General features: G+C 36.7%; 1 protein-coding gene across 1 annotated transcript in view; it reads left to right on the plus strand.

Annotated features, from left to right (window-relative positions):
- APOB (apolipoprotein B) overlaps positions 1-22,269 on the plus strand; it is a 35,533-nt gene extending 13,264 nt beyond the window's left edge. Inside the window, 16 exon segments of the mRNA XM_030944757.1 lie at positions 158-334; positions 635-826; positions 1,562-1,729; positions 2,933-3,144; positions 3,668-3,850; positions 4,060-4,181; positions 4,767-4,977; positions 6,246-6,421; positions 6,551-6,738; positions 7,008-7,153; positions 8,838-9,214; positions 10,087-17,667; positions 18,135-18,249; positions 19,101-19,287; positions 20,346-21,956; positions 21,958-22,269. Of these exon segments, the coding sequence (XP_030800617.1) occupies positions 158-334; positions 635-826; positions 1,562-1,729; positions 2,933-3,144; positions 3,668-3,850; positions 4,060-4,181; positions 4,767-4,977; positions 6,246-6,421; positions 6,551-6,738; positions 7,008-7,153; positions 8,838-9,214; positions 10,087-17,667; positions 18,135-18,249; positions 19,101-19,287; positions 20,346-21,956; positions 21,958-22,269 (11,958 nt within the window).
- Positions 22,270-22,603: the final 334 nt, after the last annotated feature.

Genomic DNA, 22,603 nt, shown 5'->3' on the forward strand with positions numbered 1-22,603 from the left:
TAAGACATAGTGTTCCATATCTTCTGTTAAGAGTCATGGGCTTCTAGGATACACTTTAAATGCATTTTTTGCTCCCCAGAATGTCTGTTTGTTGGAAAGTTCCAAAGAAAAGGTGGCAACTGTCTCAGTTATGCATTGTCCTTTCTGTTCATTTCAGCTTGGCTTGGATGGAAAGGGATTTGAACCAACACTGGAAGCATTGTTTGGAGAGAATGGATTTTTCCCAGACACTGCAACCAAGGCCTTGTACTGGGTTGATGGCAAAGTGCCAGAGAAGGTTTCCAAGGCACTTTTTGACTATTTTGGTTACTCACAGGATGGCAAGCAGGATCAGGTACAGCTTGAAAACATTCTCTGTGCAGCACAGCATTCCTATTTTTACACAGTAATTACCGCACTTAGTGCTTTACTCTATATGTTCCTTCTCCTCTATGGTGAGATAAACAGAATTCCTTAATGTTATTTAACAACATTAAATATGTTTTCTTAATTGTATTTGGAGGGATCTTTGTGTGGGGAGAAATCTATAAGTGCATGTGCAGAATAGCTGACATTCATGAAGAACCTGTTCTAGATATACGACCTTACATACTTCATATAAGTCTATTTTATTGCTTTCTGACTGAATTTTCAGGATATTGTGAAAGGAATAATACTTAACCTTGAAAAACTGATAAAAGAATTGGGCAGCAAAGAAGCTCCAGAAGGAAGAGCATATCTAAGGATCCTGGGTGAAGAACTTGGGTACATGAAACTCAATGATTTCAAACTGCTGGGAAGCTTGATTTTAAAGAGTGTTAAAACTCTTCAGACTGTTCCCGAAATGGTACGTTTCTGATGCAGCAATGTGCATTATCAATGGTTTTTTTTAAACCATATTTTTTTAAGATTTAGATTGTATTTAACTATTATGCAAAAATATTTGATACCAGCATGAAAATATAATTATTTAAAATAAAATACCCAGGCTTATGTTGAAGGATTGAGAAATCTATGAAGACTCCCCAATAACCAAGTGGTGTCCTCCTGGAGGATTGGTGATGGGAAGAAAAAAGGGAAAGTTCAGATCCTATTGTATTGTTGAGATATCTACTGGAACAATTCCCAATTGGTACTGGCTATTAAGTTACATGACTAAATTTTAAATTATGTAAATATGTGTTAATATTAAAAATGTCATCCTTGTCAAGTTAAAAAGAAAAGATGTAGTACATTTTGGGAATATTTGGTAATATCCTTCTTTCATTGAAGTAAAATAATGTTTTGCCATTGTCTTTGGGGAAACCAGAATATTACGTGGTACCTAAACCAATTTGCCTTTGTGTGTGTATGTTAAGGTAGACAACCTGTGTGTGTCAAGGCTGGTAAAAAATCTGGTATTCATTTAAAGTTCAGCTTTTGCTGACAGTCTTTAGTATATTTTTTGAAGCAGTGAATCTGTGGAAATTAGATTCTTACTCCATATGAAATTAACTTTTGGATTATAGTGTTGCAATCGTTCCCTGATCAGTTTGAAAAGTACGGATTTATTTTAGTGTTCATTTCCTTGTTTTATTCCCAGATTGCACAAGCCATCTCAAAAGGTGTTGACAGGGATCTATTTGTCCACTACATATTCATGGACAATGAGTTTGAGCTTCCAACTGGAGCAGGTTTGCAACTGAAGTTTGCCTTGTCTGGAGTAGCAACACCTGGGGCAAGAGTAGCTGCAAAGCTTCATCAAAAAAGCGTAAGTTCCAATAGTTGTCTATATTTTTTCTCCTCTTAATAATCTACATTTTAATTTATGGATTAAACTGTAACATTAGAAGCATTTTAAAGATTGCAAAATGTTATCAATATTAAAAAACCCTACCTCATTGGACGTCTTTGGTTAATTTGTGGATGACATTTAAATTAGATTAAGAAGTAATGCATATAATAAATTACAAATGAGACATAATAAAATGTATGAATTAAAAATATTTCGATCACTCTTTCAAAAATAACACTTTTTGATCTGTTTCTTTCTCCCCCCCTGCACTCAAAATACAACAGTAGAAAAGCTACACTATGTGAATTTGCTGTTCAAGCCTAAAAGTAAACAAAACATTTTGTTGGGGCCAATTCAAAGAGAAAAAATTTGATTAGCAGTTAAATATTGAAAATTGAGTCAAGTAAAATATTTTTTGCCCTGAGAGGAAACATCTTAAAATTGTAGCAAGGAAAAAGCATATGACACAAAATTAATTATCCACTTAAAATTAAAAGAAAATAAATTTTTCTATTCCTTTTTACAGTTCTAATATCTACCTTGCTCTAACCTAGTCAATATTTTCGAAGAATTTCTTATTAGTGTCAGTTAATCTAAACTTTTAATTTTCTACCATATACAAGATCTAAATAAAAATAAGAAATAAATTCTCAAATTTAGTACTTGTTGCCCTTCAGTTAGCTTTGGAATCTTTCCAGAATTTTGCATTCTGTCCTTTCTTTCTTAATGGCCAAAGCAAAAGCTTGACAATAAGCCAGTGTGTGTTTGGAGAAATTCAAATCTTGGATCCATTTCTTTTTTGTCATTTTGTTTGTTTGCTCATTGTCTTTGAAAACTGGTGGGTTTTTTTTACAATGGAGAACTGGCTCATGCCTTCAGATTTATAAATACATGCAAGTAGCTCCATGTATAAAATCTTTCTGAAGCGTATTTTTACATTAAAATAGGTAGGGATTCTTGATGTTATCATCTTGTTGGTTTTTTGTACCACAGTTACCGCTTATATATTCCATTTGGTTAGGTGATTTGGGAATCTGATTTTTTGAATAGCAAAATCAATTCTGTAAAACTTTCCTCTGTATTAACAGGAGTGGGATGGGAGTTTTTTTGGTATAACCAACAAGAAGTGTATTGGGCCAATAAATACCACCTTTTCTTTTTTTTTTTTTTTTTTAATAGATGCAAGCAGATCTTATTGCTAAACCTTCAGTAGCAGTTGAGTTTGTGACACACCTGGGAGTAAACATGCCTGAATTTGCTGAAAGTGGTGTGGAGATGAATTCTAATATATTCCATGAATCTGGAATAGAGGCACATGTTAGTGTAAAAGCTGGACAATTGAAATTCAGCATTCCTGCTCCAAAGAATCCAGTAAAACTCCTCAGTATCAGGTAATGAGAACTGCATGAGAATTTCAAGCCTATGTTCTTCCTTCTCTTCTTGGTTTTTATTGTGGTGAAATTGAAAAGGTAGGGCAGGCATGGAGAAATTTTCAGTTCAGAAAAATCCTAGACATTGTAAAACTGTGATAACTTCTTTTGTAAGACAAGCAAATATGCCAGATAAGTGGTGACTTGGAGTCATGGCTTACGGATTATTTGTCGCTATTTTTTAAATTTTATACAAGACTCTTACTATTTCCATTATTTTGGTTTTTTTTCACATAAAATTATTATAATAGCAATACAGATTTTAAAATTGAATTTAAATGAACTACTTAGATTAGTTTTAGAGAGAGAAAATGGCTCAATACACTAAATTATAGTTATCAATAATAATACCTACATCATGTAAAGCCAGATGTTATTTCGGTTAGCTCCTACATCAATAAGCGAATTTTATTCTGAAGTAACTGTGTTAATAGGACACCTGAGCACCTGTCCTGGGAATAAATTACTGACTTTTCTGTTCCAGCAATACGCTACATTTGGTGTCTCCAGCCAAAACTGAAGAGATTCCAACTCTGATAGAGAACCAAAAAACCTCAACTTCTTGTAAGCCTTTCATTCCTGGTCTAAAGTTCTGCACCAAAGTATTGTACCCTAATTCCACTGCCGCAGAAGCAGTTCCCTATTTTCCCTTGACTGGAGAATCCAGGTAAGTCATGTCAACTTAGACTATGTTTATTTTGTGTTAACTACCTTCCCGCTTAGTCTCCAATAGTCTCTCACATCAAGCTTACCTTTAAAAAATCTTTCAAAACTTACTGGCAGCAGCAGCTCAAAAAGAGAGCTGTTGAGAACTGTATGATTTCTTCTGATTGTGGTCATGGACAAAAAAGTTACATTTGTTTACTCCTTCTGTAGATTTGAGGTTGAATTAGTGTCCACAGGCGAAGTAAAGGAATACTCTGCAAGTGCAAACTACGAACTGCAGAGAGAGGGAAATGACCAGATAGACACCTTAAAGTTTGCTGTCCAGGCAGAAGGTAAGTGTCAAAAAAACCCCTGTGTGGTTTTGAACTGTTTTGAACTGTTGACAGTTTTGAACTGTCATTTTATAGAAAAGACATTTTTATTAATAAATCTTAATAGTATTATTAACAGTGTAAGATAGAATACTATTTTCACACCCAAGCAGGCCCACAATTTAACTAGATTTCCTCTCATGCAATCTCAGTGCAAGATTTTCATGATGAGAGGCTGATTTTGTATTTTGAATGATTTTAATAAAAGTGTGATGTTGGTGAATGGAAGCAAGGAAGAGGAGATATTGAGGGGGGCTATATAAGCATGAGAAAAATATGTTTCTTATGAAATACGGAATGAAAGCATACAAAACATCTGTGGGGTCATTTAAATAATAAAAATATTGATGGGTCAGTGGGTCAGCCCATGGTGTATTTAGAAGATGAGAAGAAAAAAGATGGCCCAGTTGCAAATCAGACTCATTAAAAGTTGTGTTAGATCTTTAGTGGGATATAATTGTCAGCTGATTCTTTTTGTTCTGCTTTTAAGAAAAGTCCAAACAGATTCCATAGTTGTGAATAAACAAAGTACATTATATTTTCTAGGTATAAACCAGCATGAGGCCACATTGACCTTCAGGTACAACAGAGGCAAAAAAATTTTGACCAGTGATGTCCAGATTCCAGATGTTGGTGTTGACTTTGGTACAAACTTCAGAATTACTGATGAATCCTTTTCTGGGAAGAAAGCATACACCTTTGTCTTAGACATCAACAACAAGAAGATTACAGAAGTTACTCTTACTGGCCACATAAGGTAACTCAGGAAAACATTTAGAATTTAAAAGCTACCTTTGAAAAGGTTTCACTGGATGTAAAAATTTGACAAAATTTTATCTTGTTTTGGAGAAATTTCTTAAATACAGACACAGATAAACTTGCCATTGAAACCCCATTATAGAAAAATTTTAAAGTGATTTTCTTTTTAATGTATCAAATGCATACATTTGATATAACACATACATTTACATATAACACATTGATTGATCTTTCCTACTATGTGTATATATATATAATTTGTATTACAAGTTCCTTGAGGTAGTTCTTCCATGTTTGCACACACATGACTACAAGAATGCATTGTACTACTGTTATTGCAGGTGTGATAATCCAAGGATATAAACAAGGCAAGGTTTGTTCAGAGAGGTATTATCTTTTACTGGATATGCTTGGCTCTAAAAAAAAGTTATTACATCTCCCCATGAAGAAATCTAATGGCACTCAGTAAGAAACAAAACCAAAAATAACTGAGAGCTTCCTGTAAAAATTCCCACGCTTCTCGATGAGAATATTTCCGGGAACATCTACAGGGGAGCTAACAAAAATGTTCAGCCTGCCAGGGTTTCTAAAAGTGTCTGCCTCAGAAGCCCATAGTGAAATGGGCTGATCACATTCTTTAATAAACCTCAATCTTCCATGGAATTCTGTGATCTTGATGGTGCCCCAGGGAGTCTTTGTCTTTGCTGTTCATGTAGAATTGCCTCTGATATCAGTGGGAGCTTTGGACAGATGTCAGAGACCTCAATTCCCTTTCATTTGCACTAACATAACATTAGAAGCTTGCTCGAGTCAACAAAGATGCAGAGATATAAAATAAATGGGAATAAAGGAAAATTAAGCCCACTGGCATAATATATTTTGCCAAGTGTTTTGTTTCTATGTGATTCATGGCCACAGTCTGTATCCTGAGCAGAGAATTCAGCTTGAGTAAGGCATTTAGAATTTGGTTCAGTTACAACTCTACCAGGACAGGTACATATTTCCATCGTTTTCACTCCTTTGAAATTAACACAGACTCATTACTGTGTGTATCTGCACAGTAGCGTTATAATAGTCTACTACAGGTTTTCCAAAGTAACTAGCATAAGCTGAAAATATTAATTGAATTAGAACAGTGTTTACAAGTTTGATTCAATCTAATTTTTTATAACACCTATTATGCCTTTGCTATAGATTTAAATGCTGAAATTGCTCCTCAGAAATTCAATTAAATATTTTTATTCACATGTATTTTTTCTTTCACAGATATGCTGGAGTGGAAGAGGCAATGTTAAGAGGCATCATTTCTTTTCCTCGCCTGGAAACTGAACTTGGAAGTGAAGCCTTGGTTAATTATTCACCAACCAAAGCATATCTTCAGATCAGCTCAGCTGCAACAATTCATGGAAACTCAATTTCAAAAAGAGTTCTTCTCAGATATGGTAGGAGCAAAAACATGATCCACATATGCAGCCTGTACATTTAAGCATCTTTTTATATTAGTTCATAGTATTTCTCAAAATAAGAATATTACTAATTTTACCATTTTCTTTTTAAAATTTGAATTTTAGATGCTGAGAAAGTTGAGCTAGAGTGGAATTCAGGTGCCAGTGCTGCTGTGAAAAAACTGTCTTCTGCCTTCCCAGTTGACTTTTCAGACTACCCAAAAACTCTAGAGAAGCGTACCAACGAACTTCTGGATCGGAAAGTGGCTCATACAGATATGACACTGCGACATATCGTGTCACAATTTATTGTGGTATGGTTTTCAATCTGCAGTAGATATTACAGCTCCAGTACATAGCCCTGAGGAATTCTTGCGTCCCCCATGAAAGCCAAAATAAGAACTACTTGTAAAATCACTCATCAAATTGAATAAGCTGTGTATTTCCAGCTTTGATAAGAATGAGTCACTTTAGCAGATACCTAGACCCCAGTATTTGGGTAGTTCAAATGACTTTCAGATACCTTCACTGAGAAGTCCTAATACTTTTTATTTACTTTACAAAACTTTTCTCCTCATTGCAGGCAACCAACACCTGGCTGCAAAAGACATCCAAAGATGTCCCTTATGCCCAGACTCTGCAAGACAAACTAAGTGCACTGCAGGAACTGAACATTCAGAAACTTAACCTGCCTGTTATCACCATTCCTGAAGAACTTTTCCTGAAAAGGTAGGGAATAAAATTAGGATAGTGAAACAGGAAACTGAAAATAGATATTTGTTCACACTTTAGCGTTACTTTATTTTGCTTTGGTTTTATAAAACAGCATGGAATTGCTGTAAACATTAGCATAAAATTGGAATGATAACAAAGAACTTTACAGTCAGAGAAATGAAATTATACAGAGGAATTGATGTACATATTTAATACACATTTAATATGACTTCATGTCGTATGTGAATAGATCCCAAAGTATTGTATTATATTATAAGGCATTCTGAATAAAAATACAGCATTCAACAGTCTTTAAGCCGCAGAACTACCGAAGCCATGTTTCTCATAGATTGGTATCCTACATCCCTGCTGACACTTTGGCCATCACCCTCATAGCTCTACATTTTCCTGTGCGGTCCTGTTGGACAGTTCTTCCCATTCCCCTACACATAGTGGTTAACCTGCACCAACAGAGCAACCTGACCTCCTCCCGTGCCTGACATGCTCAAGAGGGAAGTTGTACTCATATGGACTGGATGCGTGCACTAGTTTGGTCCCATCTCTTCTACCGACAAGAGTTTCACAGGACTTGTATGAATGTCATTACCCTTCTGTTAAATTTCATAGAAATGAAATGCTGAAATAAATGCAAAGGACAACAGAGGCTAGTGTAAGATTGGATTCCAAAAACAAATGGAGAAGAGTCTTCAATTTTATATCTATTAGATCTGGTTTTCATGTATTATCTTTTATTGTGCTAATATGGTGTGGTGTGTTAATGCTACAGATCTCTATTGCTGCCATTGTGCTCCTGAGCTAATTATAAGCAAGGAGGAAACTGTTTTTTTCTCCTAGGTTGTTATCATCTGTGCTAATAATAATAGCAATAATAGGGTTTTTTACTGCTCCTTTATGTAGCTTTTTAAAGGAACAAATTTCCTTTTGTAAATTTATAATCTTTTTGTAAAGGGACAAATTTCAAAAGCATTTGCTTAATTTTCATCTCAGGATGCAGCTCTAAGTGTAAAAATTCATGATTTTGCAATATGAAAGACCAGTTATGAAAACAAGTAAAGTATCTTTGCCAGCTTATTGTTCATTCAGAAATTAAGGCCAAGTTTCCTTCTGTTTTGCCTTTTCCTAATTACACTTTGTCAGCCAATGATCCATTTTTCAGTCCTAGTTCCTGGTCGCACGCTTAGATTTTATTTCCTTTTATTCAGAATTAAAAAAATGCTGAATATTTAGATGAAACTTTTGAAATGCTTATAATGGGAAAGAGATAAATTCTTAATGCTAATATGATTTCATGCATTTCTCTAAGAACACATCACTTTTTAAAAAAACATAATTGCCTTTTTCTGGTACTCAGCATCCCAAAAGTGCCAATGATATATTATGCCAACGATTTTGGACAATTTTTTAAAATTTTACCTACAAGTCCCTTTGTTTATGAAATAAGCCGAAAAAACATTGAAATAATTCCCTGGTATCAAAAATACTTTTGATGAATACTGGTGAATGAGTGCTTGAAAATGTTGATCGTTACATTTCTCTCTAAAACTAAAGTCAGGACATTGGTATAAATAAGCATGTAAGTAAGCTCGGTATCTTGGGCAGAGGAGGAAATAATGAAAACTCCTGTATATGCTTTATGAACTTGGTTTCTAACAGCTTATCTTCTATCTTTATTTTCCAGTGAAGGCCGGGTCAGATACAACTTCAATAAAAACAGTTTTGTAATTGATATTCCACTGCCATTTGCGGGAAAATCATCTGATGAGATATGGATGCCGAAGACTGTTAAAACACCTCCTCTGGTAGTGGAGTCCATGGGAATAAGTGTGCCATCTCAGGAATACAGAATCCCAACGTTTACTATTCCAAAATCCTATCCTTTCCGTGTGCCTTTGCTGGGCAAGTTGGAGGTCTCTGCTAATGTGTACAGCAACTATTACAACTGGACAGCTGCGTACACCGTGACTAACAGCACCACAGAGAGAGCAACCAGCGTAAAAGCTACCTATAACACAAATGCTGATTCAGTTTTGGAGCTGCTTTCCTACAGTGTGAAAGGTAAGGATGTTTGCTAGATGTCAATGTTTGCAAACCTACTTTAATCATTTTGTATCCCTTATATCAGGTACAGTACAATCGTTCCTATTTAAAGACAGGTGTTGCATGATCTCAAATCACTTTCCCTTTGATTTTAAAGATATTGGGTGTGTCCGTTTATTCAGGCACTGAAGGTGAAGAAGTCAGTTTAAAACTTTTACAGTCCATGTTTTCCTGGGTGTTCCTTACTGAAGAAAATGTCCTTCAAAACTGAAGGCATGATTCTACAAACACTTGTGCAGCTGGTAAATCAACTGTTTTCAAAATCAGGTGTGCAAATGTATGTGTAGGTATGCCCACAATTTATTTCTCAGTCTATTAATATGTGTATATATGTATATAAAATTGTCTTTTCTTATGTCCATATATTGCCATAATATGGTATTTTTTAAGTTGGTTCCCCTAAAATTGCAGTTGGGGTTCTTAAACAGCAAAAGGACAACCTGACTTCATTTTCTTCTAAACTCCTCACCATAACTGAGGCATGATAAAGAAAACACTAAAATCTAGGAATGTTAGATATGGGCTATTCTTGAGTCCGTCTTCTTAATTTAAATAATGACATAATTTTATGCTATTTCACATTACTATATTTAGTAGTATAGTGTAGAAACTTTATTTGTAGTTCAAAACTTTAGCTTTAAATATCAAAATAGTAGCCATTTTTACTGAAATATTCAGTATTTACCAAAGCACTTAGGCCTTTAAAACAAAATGTCATCACAGAAATTGCAATTCAAGCAGTAGCATAGAAGTTCAGTAGCATCAGACAAGTTCTCAAAGATGAAAAGGTATAGACATACTTACCCTTTGTCTCTTTTTTCCTATTAAAGGTTCTGGAGAAGCATCATATAACAGAAACGGATTCATCTATGCATATGAAAATCACCTGAAGCACAGAGTCTTAACATCAGTTTTTAAGCTGTCTGGCAGAAAGAATTATGAACCTGTTCCAGTGGCAAACTACACCTTATCACTTACAGCATCAAGTACTCTGGGTCCTCAGCTTTCATTTTCCAGTGACATTGTTTCTGAAAAGATCAATAACATGAATACAAATAATGTCAATATGGAAGGGCAGCTGGAAGTGGCTTCAGTGTATGCAAAAAGCATTTACACTCTGTCTACCACATACAATGAAAAGAGACGGGTTTTAGAAGGAAAATCAAATCTGAAGTTGGAGTCTTCTTACCTTCAGGCTACCAATCAGATATCTGGCAGATACAGTGACGGTTCATTTTCCATTACTTCAGTTTCTGATGTACAAAATGAGCTATTGAAGAACACAGCTACACTGAAGTTTGAAAACAGCCAACTGAAAATGTCATCTGAAACCAACGGGAGGTATCAACATACTGCAGGTGTCAATAAGCTTGAAATAATTTTGTCAAAGAAGATGGCAGCACTTCGATCTGAATACCAAGCCACTTACAAGCAAATCCAGTATTTTGCCGTGTTTGCAGGTTCTCTCAATTCCCAGGACCTTGTTTTCAACACTGATATCTCTCTGACTGATCAGAAGAATCGAGCTGCACATAAGTCATCACTCAATGTCAATCGGTATGGTCTAGCCAGCAGCGCAACCACCAACATGCAGCTTAGTCCCTTGGCAATGCAGAGCGAAATGAATGCCAAGCTCGACACTGCTGGAGGCTCCATGTCACTGTCCTCTTCCGGGCGCTATGGGAAAAACAATGCAAAATTCAATGTGGGTGGAAGAGTGAGCCTTACAGAAATAATGCTGGGAAGTGAATATCAGAGTACGGTTCTGGGTATGGACAACAAACATGTTTTAAATTTCAGAGTTAATAGAGAAGGACTCAAGTTTTCAAATAATTTGCAGGGATCATTCAAAGAGATTAAGTTGGAGTACACAAATGACTTGAATATTCCAGGCTTATCCTTAACGTTTGTTTCAAAATTAGACAACAGCTTTGGCTTTGACAAGTTCCACAAACATGTTTTTGACCTTCAACTGGAGCCTAGCTCACTAACAGCTAAACTGAGCAATAATCTTAAATACACTAAAACGGAAGTTTCCAACAAAGCAGAACTCCTTCTTGAGCCTCTGAATATGAACTTGGGTGGCAATGTCAGAGGAGCCCATGGAGCAGATGAAATAAGGCACACCTACACCCTTACATGTGCTGGTCTAAGTGCAGACTTGAAAACAGACACTGTGGCAAATGTTCAAGGTGCAGCAGTGAGTCACAGAGTTCATCTGGATGTGGCAGGACTTTCTTCCTCAGTTACCATGAACACAAACTGTGATTCCAAACCTCTCCGTTTCAGCAATGCTGTGCGTTCCACTATGGCCCCATTTGTCATCACGGCTGACGTGCACACCAATGCTAATGGAAAGCTGGTTGCTGTGGGTGAACACACAGGAGATTTGTACAGCAAATTGCTGTTTAAAGCAGAGCCTCTTGCTTTCACTTTCTCCCATGATTACAGAGGCTCTACCAGCCATAGCCTGAAGTCTAGAGGAAGGTACACTACCCTGCTTGACAACAAAGTTCAGATGCTTTTTACTCCGTCGGAGCAGTCAAGTTCTTGGAAATTGAAAAGTCAGCTAAACAATAATGTATATTCACAGGATTTCAGCACTTATAATAATGCAGAAAAGATCGGTGTGGAACTTAATGGAAGAGCTTTAGCAGATCTCTCTGTAATGGACAGACCAGTCATACTGCCATTAACATCTGAAGAAGTTAATTTAATTGATCTATTGGGTCTCAGGAACAGCATATCGGAGCCTCAAGAATTCAGCATCTCTGGCTTTGTGAAGTATGACAAAAATAAAGATATGCATGTTATTAGCCTACCCTTCTTGGAAAATTTGCCAATTTACTTTGAAAAACTCAGAGGCACCATTCTATCCATACTGCAGCCGATACAACGTTATCTGAAGAGCATAGATGTAGAACAGCACATGAAAATGTACAAGGCAACTTTGAACAAACTGCCACAGGACATTAATGATTACATGGACAAATTAGATATCAAAGGCAAAGTTAGCAGCATGAAAAATAATTTTGTTGCTTTCACAAAGGACTACAGAATAACATCTGATGATCTCCAAATTATGCTAGAAAAAGCCATGGACAATCTTCAAGAAATACTGTCTCAGCTGCAGATCTATCTGATAAAAGTTGAGCAATGCATCAAAGACTATTATGAGCAGTACGACATTAAAGCACTTATTGCACAGCTTCTTGATAAAATAGTTGAAACAATGACAGCTCTAGAAAACAAATATCAGGTAAGAACAACTGTAATCAACATCATTGAAAAATTGCGGGTTTTTTTCCAACAATATGATCTTAACAAAATCGGAAGCAGCACATTGGCTTGGATTAAAAATCTTGATGATGAGTACAGGATTACAGCTAAAATACAGGAAAAGCTAGAATCACTCAAGATTCAGATTCAGAATATTGATCTCAGAAGCGTTGCAGAAAATTTGAAACGACAGATTAAAGCGTTTGATGCTAAAGAATGTTTAGAAAAATTTAAGCAATCATTGCCAATCGAAAAAATTAATGAAATTCTTGAACAAATCAAAGACTTTATTCTAAATTGGATAGAGGAATATGAATTATCTGAGAAGATCAGCGCTTTCCGTGGTCGTATGCACAAATTGATTATAAAATATGAAATTGATAAGCAGATATATTTTTTAATTGACAGAATGATAGAACTGCTTAAAACATACAGAATAAAAGAAACTGTCCAGAAACTGACCATCTACCTGCAAAATGCTGATGTGAAGTCATGCTTTGATAAAGTTGTTGCTTTTGTTGATGATGCTGTCAAGAAAGTGCAAACTTTTGATTATGAAAAGATGATAAAGCAAGTCAACACGTTCCTTGACATGGTTATTAAAAAGCTCAAGGCTTTCAATTATGACCAATTTGTAGATGACACAAATAACAGAATTCGAGAAGTGACTCAGAAAATAAATGAGGAACTCAGAAATCTAGAACTTCCACAGAAAGCAGAAGCCCTGAAACAGTATATAAGAGATTTTAGAACTGTGATTTCAAAATACATGGAACAGCTAAAGGACACGAAGCTTGCTGCAGTAATTAACTGGCTCAGGGAGCTCATAGACTCAACAACATTTGCTAATCTCAAAGCCAAGGTAAATGAACATCTGGAAGACCTGCGAGAGAGGATTTCTGAAATGGATATTTCTCAGGAACTCCAGTGGTGTCTTCAGAAGATAAGCCAATTCTACAATTCTGTTGTTGTATACATCTCTGACCAATGGAACACAGTTTCCAAAAAAATCACTGTATTGGCTGAAGAGTATGATCTAAAAAATTGGGCTGAAAATGTAAAACAGTTCGTTGAAACTGGATTTAAAGTCCCTGAAATCAGGGCAGTTATAGTCACTATACCTGCCTTTGAGGTTAGTCTCCGAAGTCTTCGGGAAGCAACATTTCGAACACCAGAATTCATTCTCCCACTGACTGATCTCCGTATCCCTTCCTATGACATCAATATTAAGAGACTAAAGGACATGAAAATCCCAATGAAATTTACTACCCCAGAATTTAAAATTCTAAATACCTTTCAAATTCCTTCCTTCACAATTGACTTGATTGAAGTCAAGCTTCTGATCATAAGAACAATAGACAAATTCATGTCTGCGGAATTTCAGTTCCCATCTATTGATGTCTATTTGAAAGATCTGAAGATGAAAGATATGCCTTTTTCTGATATTTCTTTCCCAGAAATACAAATGCCTCAGTTTCAAATGCCAGAATTATTGATTCCAAAGCTAAATCTAAATGAGCTCCAGATTCCTAACATGAAGATACCAGAGTTCCAGCTCCCAAGTATCCCACATACTGTGACTGCCCCTACATTTGGCAAGTTGTCTGGTGCTTTCAGAGTCACCTCTCCATTCTTCACACTATCTACACAAGCTGAGCTTCGTAATACCACAATATCTGCAAACAGCCCAGAATTTATTACCTCTATTTCAGCTCAAACAACATCCAAATTAGACTTCCTAGTTTTTAGTGTTACTGCAGATTCACGTCTGCTGGCCCCTGACATGAAACAGCTGAACCTTAAAAATGCCGTGAAAGTCAACCATAGGTTCCTTAAAGTTGATCACACCAATGAAGTGGTATTTTTAGGGACCTCAGTAGTAGGTGAAGCCGAAACTAGAGCAAACTTAAATACAAAGAAAAATTCAGTAGAAGTACAGAATAACTTAATGATCAAGCTGCAAAGAAAAATTTGGATGCAGAGTGGAATGGCATATTCTCACAGACTGAATATTCCGCAAGCTGATTTCTCTAGCCAGGCTGATCTGATCAATAACATGACAACAGAGGTAGAAGCAGGATACATATCATTTACCTCTGCTGGTAGAGGAAACTGGAAATGGACTTCACCTAATTTCTCTGATGAAGGCACTCACGATTCACTTGCCACTTTCAAGATTGAGGGCCCCAGTATTACATTTTCTGCCAACAACAGAATAAATGATAAGTACCTGAAAGTCAACCAAGCTATGAAATATGAATGTCACTCCTTAATGTCTGCAGCACTTCAGATTCAGTCTGAAATGGAGTCACAGCGTGTGGGACGTAGCCTTCTGAATGTGCAAGGCACAGGAGAGCTTCTAGGAATGAAAGTAGAATTAACAGGCTCTCACAATGCTCGGCTCCATGGACGGATTACTGGAACTGTAAATAATGACATTTCCTTCTTGGCAAACCCTTCTGAAATTCGTCTTTCAACAAACAATGATGGAAATGTGAAAATCAGCTTCCCAATGAAACTAACTGGCAAAATTGACTTCCTGAATAACTATGGGTTCGCCCTCAGTTCTTCTGTTCAGCAGGTCAGCTGGCAAGCTACTGGCAGATTCAATCAGTACAGATATTCCCATAATATGTCTGCTGGCAGCAATGATGACAGAATTGAAGCTCATATCGAAATGAATGGAGATGCCAACCTGGACTTCCTAAATATTCCTCTAAGCATTCATCAGATTCAGATTCCCTACATTGGAATCAAAACTCCTCAGCTGAAAGATTTTTCACTGTGGGAACAGCTAGGCCTGAAGGAATTACTGAAGACAACAAGACAATCCTTTGATTTAAATTTGAATGCTCAATATGAGAAAAACAAAGACATGCATGCAATCCCACTTCCTTTAGCAAAAGTGCATGAAGTACTTAATAAGAACATCCTTTTATTCAACAAGCATTTTGAGAAAGGGAGAAATGCAGCTTTAGATTTTCTTACAAAGTCATATAATGAAGCCAAAACAAAACTGGACAAATACAAAATACAAACATCACTGAACAAAATACCACGGACCCTCACAATTCCAGGATACACCATCCCAGTTGTGAATATTGAAGTTTCTCCTTTCACTGCTGAGATGCCAGCCTTTGGTTTCACACTTCCAAAAGAAATAAGCACAAGAGGATTCACAGTCCCAATAATTGGCTTTTCAGTTCCATCTTACACGCTAGTTGTACCTTCTTTTGAGCTTCCAGTCCTCCATATTCCCCAGGATCTACGCACTCTAAAGCTTCCTAGATTCAGAATTAACAGCTCAGCAAACAACATCTTAGTTCCTGCCATGGGCAACATTACTTATGACTTCTCATTTAAATCCAGTGTAATCACTTTAACTGCAAATGCTGGGCTGTTCAATCAGTCAGATATTGTCGGACATCTCGGTATCTCATCCTCTTCTGTCATTGAGGCTCTGCAATTTAAACTGGATGGTTCAACAAGTTTGACAAGAAAAAGGGGGTTGAGGCTGGCCACAGCATTGTCCCTGAGTAATAACAAATATCTAGGAGGAAACCATGATAGCACTATCACTCTCTTAAAGAGGATGATGGAAGCTGCCGTGGCAACAAATATAGAAGTTGACACACCAGTCTTAAAAATGAATTTCAGCCAAGAACTTTCTGGAAATACGAAATCTAAACCCACTCTTTCCTCAGGGATAAAATTAATGTATGATTTTAATACTCCCAAATATGGTACCAGTGCTAAGGGAGAAATTGCTCACAAATTTGCTTTAGAGAGCCTGACATATTACATATCAGTAGAATCTTCTACAACTGGGGATATTGATGGAGTATTTTACACTGGAAATGCATTTTCTGGGAGTTTAGACCATGAGGTAAATGCCTATTTAAATGCTAATGGAGCTCGGTCATCCCTCAGATTCGAGGCCCACTCTAAAGCAGATGGCCTCTGGATGATTGAAATCAAAGAACTACTTGCAGTTGAAGCATCTACCCATCATATTTATGCAGTCTGGGAGCACAATGGGAAGAATTATGCACAATGTACATCTCGTTTCACAACAACGGGGACTCAGAGATGCAAAGCAACCTTAGAGCTGGCTCCTTGGGATGTATCAGCAGATCTTCAGATTCAAGCCATTCAGCCAAATCCCTACCTGGGCATGGCATCAGTTAATGAGGCTGTTGTAGTGAAAATCAGTCCTGCAAACCAGAAAGCTGGCTGGAAGGGTGAAGGCCAAATTCACTCACTATCTCTCAGTCATGATATGCAGTTATCAAATGAAAACTCAAAAGCAAAATTTGATATTTCTGGTTCTTTGGAAGGATACATGGACTTCCTCAAAGTCATCAAGTGTCCCATTTCTGAGAAGAGCTTATGGGATATTTTGAAGCTGGACGTCACTACCAGTGCTGACAGGAAACAGTACTTGAATGGCTCAGCATCCCTCGTGTACACCAAGAGTGAGGATGGTTACTTTTTCCCCATACCTGTGAATAAGCTGACCGATGGCTTCGCTGTCACTATTCCTGGGTTACACCTAAAGGCTCCAAGCCCTGTCCTCAGCACTCCAGAGTTCAACCTTCCTTTCACCACTCTCCAGGTCCCAGCATACACTGTTGACTTGCGCAACATAAAAATTCCACAGACACTGAGCACAATGCCATTTGATGTCCATTTACCCACACTGCCAAAGCTGAGATTCCCCAAAGTGGATGTAGGAGCAAATTATATTACATTAGAAGAATATAAAATGCCATTTTTTGAGGTGACAATACCTGAATACCAAATAACTATGTCTCAATTCACTTTACCAAAGAGTGTTTCATTTGGCAGTTTCTCTGTAGATCTAGATGAAGTAGCTAATAAAATTGCAGATTTTGAAATGCCTACAATTACCATTCCTGAACAGAAAATTGAGATCCCCCCTCTGAAAATATCCTTGCCTGCTGGAATTTACATCCCATCATTTGGTGCCTTGACTGGATCTTTCAAAGTTGTTTCCCCTTTGTACAATGTCACCTGGAGAACAGACTTGACAAATAAGAAGGATTCTTTTGAACATTCCATTGACTCTACCTGCAGCTCAACGTTGCAATTCCTGGAATATGACCTGAATGGTAAGACATTAAAATTCTATATGCCATGATTTTGAGGGAGAAAATTATTGTATTCTAGGCTTTTCCAGATCTTTTTTTCCCAGAGTGTTGCATATGAAGGTGTTTCTGTCTGTTTAGCATTGATGTTAGTTGACACTTCTTTTATCAGGAGTGGCATTTTTTCATAAATTAGTATCAGAGTCTCAGTCAGTCACCCTGAAGGCTAATGACTATATATATATACATGTGTGTGTGTGTGTGTGTGTGTGTGTGTGTCATATCCATGTTGAGATATAATGTGAATTTTAAAATGCTCCAGTTAAACAAATGTTTTCATGTCGATATTTGGGACATTATGGGCATTCAGTTTCTTGAAGTGTAATTTGACATATCAGTGAAATACTCCAAAACTGGCCATCTAACATACAACTGGATATGTCTTTTTTATTTTTTGTTGGTAATATACACATTTGAAATCTTTTTCACAGTTGTTTCCAACTACGAATATAAAGAAGGCGTATTTGTTATGAAGACAACTGGCAGCTTTTCACATCGTGACATGAGTGCAAACTACCAGGAAAATCTAACTATTTCAGGATTTGGGTAAAGATTTGCTCTAATTATATAATTTACAATACACATAATTGCAAATGATGTGTTGTTGCTTTGATCTCTAATACCCCAGGGTGCTTTGCAGTAACTAATAAGAACCTGTATGTATATCTACCTTACTATTATGAGCTGTGTCGTTTTCCCTCTCAAGGTAACTTGAAAGCTGTTCCCTCTCAGGGTTTCTAGAACAGCTTTTCTCACCAGCCCCCATCAGAAAACTACTGAGACATAAACACAGTATTTTATAATCAGAGCAGTTCTAGATCTCACCATCAACATGGCTGAGTTTCTCCCCAGTGGATCCCTCTGTCGCCACAAGCCAGTACAGAGTAATTTTTATTCACAAGTGCCCACACCAGGGATTAGACTTGTGTCTCTTTCTGCCTGTTTCAATCTGCAAGTGTTGTGTTGATACATCCAAGGGACAGAATCAGTGAAGGCAAGTACAAATGCAGATAAACCGTAGTGCCTATACTTGTGTCCATGGAAAAATTGTCGTCAGTTTGTAGAAATCTGTAGAAAGCTGACAATGGTACAGCTACAGGCTTTGTTTACCTGCCCTAATTTAATGAAAATTCACAACAGAGCTCAATATAGTTTTATCTAAAACAGGAAAATTGGAGTGACATGAAGTTTTGAATGTGTCAGGCTAAATTTTAAGAAATGTGGATAGTAAACCTGACATTTTCTTTTCATCATAAAAGCATTGTTTACTAACATATGTATATATATATATATATATATATATATATGAAATTATAAGTGGTACTGTGTTCAGACATACATCATTGGGCTTGTGCTATCTGCATTGCTTCATAGCTGTGTATTTACTGTGGTTGCAGAGGAGGCCTGGAGGACACTTTATCGCTGGACATCATCAGCCCAACTTTCACAGATGTTCATGTGCGTTACCAAGAGAATGAAAGGAAATCATCAGGCTCAATATCCTCACCCTCAGCTGGGACCCTTGCTTATGTCATTGAAAGTGACGATGAAACTTTAGTTGCCAGAGTGTACTACCAAACTCAGGTAAGCTTGATATGAGCAATAAAAAGCAAAAATGTTTGGTGTGGTCAGAGGAAAAGTTCCCTTTTAAATTTTGTGTGTGTTTACATTGAGATATAAATTAACCACCAAATGAAAACTATAGTATCAGTAATTAAAGGTTTTATTTCCTACACTGGCTTTTCTAGTACCAAAAATAATATCTGTGTAAAGAGGTATTTCAAGCCCTTCACAGAGTTATTTTTTTCCATCTCCTGTGGTTAAGAAGGCACATCCACTGTGAAGAATGTACAAAGTCAGTTTTAGCTAAGCTACCCATCAGGTTTCATAGATAGCCATCAGGCTACTTGGAATTACTACATAAGTGACCATTATAGGAAAAAGGCGACTAGAAGAGGTCAGACCATCTGTGAAGTGTCTTTTTTAATCTGTTAATATTAATTTTTTAATCTGTTACAATACATGTTTTTATTATTGGCATACTACAATAATTTCCAAATTAAAATATTACGTTCCAAAATTATATACTCATTTAGGGATCAGAAGCAACTCATAATTCGCTATTTATTATAAAAATGGAAAAACTATACAGGTAAATATATTCTCATTTGAGTATTTATTAACTTCTCTGAATAACTGTCTAAATTGTCTCATTTATTTAAATGATTACAAAATTAAATCCTCTAATATTTTCATATGAAAAAGATCCTTTTTGAATTCACTGTAATTGATTCAGGAATGAGTAGAAGGTCATTTTCCCAAGTAATTCACCTGCCTTATGAGACATGATAGGCATTTAATACAAAGGAAGGAAAAATCTTATTTGCAGTCAGATATTAAAGACCAGACTAAGTTATGTTCTAGTCTTGCGCTTTGAAGGAGCTTGAAATAGCTTGGTACAAGATAATTTCTTCCAAAACAAACTTTCAAGATGAGAGCAAACAGACAGCAAACAGACAGTGGACAAAAAATTGGAGAGTGCTTGTCTTAATAAATGGTAAAATTAAAGATGCAATAATGACTATGTCAAAATACTCTCATAAATAATATTGGAGTTTTCTTACCCTGTTTTGTATTTTCAGTCTGCTCCCCAGAATGACATCGACGTACTAAAAGGTGAGATATCCCTTAAAGAACCTGACCAGATTCAAATGAAATTCAACTGGAACGAGGATGCTGCCAAAGACTTGCTGTTGGGTCTGAAAACAAGAGTCCCTAAAATGACAAATGCAGTCTATAGATATGTTAATCGGTACCATAAGGAGCATACGGGACTGGAAATTAGTGCTGCCACCTTAAAGATGAAGAATATAATGCAGAATAATGCTGAAAAAGCATACACTTTTGCTGCAAATCAAATAGATGAAATAGATGCTCAGCTTCGCACAGCTGCCAATGAGGCCTCGGACAAATATCAGGAGCTGAAGTTCAAAGCTAAACGGCTTTATCGAAGAGCAGCAGATCAGGCTGAACACTTTGACTATCAAAGAATAAAAGCAGAACTTTTGAATGTTTTAATTGACATAATAGAACAGTACCACCAGAAAATAAAACACGTAATTGACTCAGCCACTGAATTCCTGAAAACCACAAAATTTCAGGTCCCTGGGTTGTCTGAAAAGTACAGTGGTGGAGAAATATACCTCATGACAACAGAGAAGGTAGCAAAAACTGCTGATGTATGCCTTTCAAAACTTCAGGAGTACTTTGATGCCTTGATTGCAGCTATCAATGAGCTGGAAGTCAGACTTCCTGCTTCTGAAACAATTCTTAGAGGCCGTAATGTACTTGATCAAATTAAAGAAATGCTGAAAGATTTGCAGAACAAAATCAGGCAGACATTTGCTACTCTTCAGGAAGCTGACTTTGTAGGAAGGCTGAAGCAACTGAAACAAGCAGTGCAACAAGTTTTTCAGAAGGTAGAAGAAATGGTTAGAAGCTTGCAATCCAAAACTTTTGAAGACATCAAAGTCGAAACACAACGGCTGTACAAAGATGCAATGGCTTCAGAATTTGCCCAGAAGCTGAGATCCTTGACAAAAGATGTTAAAAAATACATTTCTCAGTTCAAAGACTTTAGCCAGAAGACATTCCAGGACCTTTCAAGAAAGCTGCACCAGCTGCTCCTCTATGTAAAGTCATTGCGGGAGGAATATTTTGATCCAACTACACTTGGATTGTCAGTGAAATACTATGAGGTGGAAGAAAAAGTACTGGGATGGCTGAAGAATATCATAGATCTTCTCGTAGATTGGCACAACCAGCGTATTGGAGATCTTGCTGGCATTGCTACACGCCTGACAGACCAAGTAAGAGAATTGGTGGAAATCTACAGTCAGGAATATTATGACCTTATAACTGATTTTGAAGGAAAAGGAAAACAGAAGATCATGGAACTCTCATCTGCTGCTCAAGAAAAAATCCGATCTTGGTCTGCAGCTGCTAAGAGGAAAATCGATGAACATAACAAGCAACTCAAAGAAAAACTCCGGGAGATCTATGGGCAGCTTAGCCAGTCCCAAGAAAAGCTAATCAGTGAAGCCAAAAGGTTAATTGATCTAACTATAGAGAATTACTCTGCTTTCCTGCAATATCTCTCAGAGCTTCTTCGCTGGCTTGAGCAAATAACAGCTGAGAGCATAAAGCCGTATGTAGCTGTTCGTCAAGGAGAGCTTAGAATACAGGTGCCCATGTGACTGGCAGGCCATTTACCAAATGCCCCAAAAAAGCAGACAGGCACTCAGGAATAAAGTGGAAATGACACACATACTGATTCAGCAAGGCATTGAGAAAGGCTCCAAGAAATGGAACGAGATGCAACACTTCACTAATGAACAACTCAACACTGAGCAAGTGAGTCCTCAGGAGATTATGGAAAATATTCAGCAGCGCATGAACACTGAATGGGCATGTAGAAGAACAGAAGTGACAAGTTTCTACCAAAATGTATTTAAATATAACAGCAATCAGTATACTGGAGCTTCAGGTATATATGTTTGGATCTGAATTTGTAAATGAAAGCTTGATAATCTACACTAGGTTACTTTAATAAGCTTAATAAGCCAATAAATGAGTTCTTTATTACATTTTTGTGTCATTCATTACAACTACTTTTACTTGGAGCCTAAGGCTTAATCCAACAATTTTCAAGGTCAATGGGAAGTCTTTTCTGTAATTTCACAATTTGTTGGATCAAGTTAATATTGTGCAATGCATAGTGTAAATAGTTACAAAAGCTATGGAATACATAGAATAAACAGGTTTTAAGATAAAGGTCACATTCATAAGCCAGTTGAAGGAGGACTTGGAAGCACATCTAGTTCCCAGCATAGAGATACCT

The sequence above is a fragment of the Camarhynchus parvulus genome, chromosome 3 (assembly GCF_901933205.1).
Source record: "Camarhynchus parvulus chromosome 3, STF_HiC, whole genome shotgun sequence".
In the NCBI taxonomy this organism is placed as follows: domain Eukaryota; kingdom Metazoa; phylum Chordata; class Aves; order Passeriformes; family Thraupidae; genus Camarhynchus; species Camarhynchus parvulus.